At 28.9% G+C, this 1594-nt stretch overlaps 1 protein-coding gene across 17 annotated transcripts in view; it reads left to right on the top strand.

Moving 5' to 3' along the window:
* Positions 1-1594, top strand: part of LOC106879405 (phosphofurin acidic cluster sorting protein 2) — a 304160-nt gene that overhangs the window by 238360 nt on the left and 64206 nt on the right. For 14 of the 17 annotated variants that reach the window (XM_014928957.2, XM_014928950.2, XM_014928951.2 and 11 more), the window contains one exon: positions 365-427. The exons of the other annotated variants lie outside the window; for them this stretch is intronic. In XM_014928957.2, coding sequence (XP_014784443.1) covers positions 365-427 — 63 coding nt within the window. The remainder of the gene's footprint in view (positions 1-364; positions 428-1594) is intronic. 17 annotated transcript variants of the gene reach the window in all.

Raw genomic sequence — 1594 nt, forward strand, 5'->3', positions numbered from 1 at the left:
TCTGCACCATTTGACTAACTACACCCCTCTTTCTGCTGGAGGACTAACCATTCTCCCTCTCTCTCTCTCTCTCTCTCTGCCAGAGGACTAACTATCCCATCTTGCTTTCTACCAGAGGACTAACCACATCCCTTCTCTTTACCAACTTAACTACTCTCTTCCCTCTCAATACTAAATAATTAACCACTCTCCCCTCCTCTTTCACATACCTGATTACTAACTCCTTCACTCCCCTTATTGGTAGATGGCAAACTCTCTCCCACAATGCTTAGGTGGCTAAAACTTCCTTCCAATCAGCTCAAAAGCTGGTCTTTTCAGAAATGCCACCTTATTATCATTGTCTTTGAATTCCGTCTGTTAACAGGCTAGTCCCGTGAAATCTTTGAGTGAAGACAACTACAAGAGACCCGACTCTGACACTCATGCGGTATGTGACTCCCTAATGCCTAGAAACTCTTTCTCTCCCTCGCTCTCTCTCTCTTTCTTTCTTTCTTTCTCTGTTTCTCTTTCTCTCTCTTTATTTCATTTCTTAATTATTTAAAAATTTTTTAGAATAACAAAATTATTTTTTTCCTTCATTGTTTTGTGTTGTTTTTCTTAATTTATTAATTTATTTCCTTAGCAGTGTTTCTCAAGTACATCAATTGTGTCATTGGGAACTTATAAACGGACATACAATTTGAACAGAAAACATTGAGTTTTCTTTTTTTTAGTGTTTTTCAAAACTTACAAGATAAGATTATAACTTTTTGGACTATTAAGGCTATATTTTAGCAATGAAGATCGTTTTCATTTTTCTTTTACATTCCATTCTAGCAATGTATATTCCTTTAAAAGAGATTAGGTTTAATAAACTGAAAAACTATAATCCTATTAATTCATGTTAGGCATTTAATTAATTATTGATTGTAATGTTTTTGTTTGTATATTTCTTTTTTGTGTCTTCATATAAAAAGAAACATGGTTATAGGTGTCTCATTAATTATTTGTCCTTTTCTTTCTGAATTTCTAAGTCTCCAGCCTATATGTATATGTGTGTGTGTGTGTATATATATATATATATATATATATATATATATATATATATGTATGTGTGTATATCTGTGTGTATATATATGTGTGTGTATATATATGTATGTATATATATATCTGTGTGTGTGTGTGTATATATATGTGTGTGTGGATATGTATATATATTTTCACGAAACAATCGTAAGATAATTTTAGATTACCAACATACACATATTTGCACTCACACATACATATTTTTATATTTAAACTTATATTCATTATTATATTTTTACATCTATTTTTTTATATATATAATATAATTTTTTCTACATTTTTATAACTTAAGGCAAAAAGTATGTGATATAAAAAAATTATATATCATTTTGAAAGCTTCGAATATTGATTTCCTGACTCCAACATATCTACATATGTTTTTTATAAATATATATATAATAGCTCGTATTAACTGTATTAATATTTTCAAATTTATAAAAAAATTTTAATATTACTGATACCATAATATATACGAGCACTCAATATAAATTCAGCATATCATATTCCTATTGAATATTTCTAATCAATG

Source organism: Octopus bimaculoides, chromosome 11 (assembly GCF_001194135.2).
Source record: "Octopus bimaculoides isolate UCB-OBI-ISO-001 chromosome 11, ASM119413v2, whole genome shotgun sequence".
Lineage (NCBI taxonomy): Eukaryota > Metazoa > Mollusca > Cephalopoda > Octopoda > Octopodidae > Octopus > Octopus bimaculoides.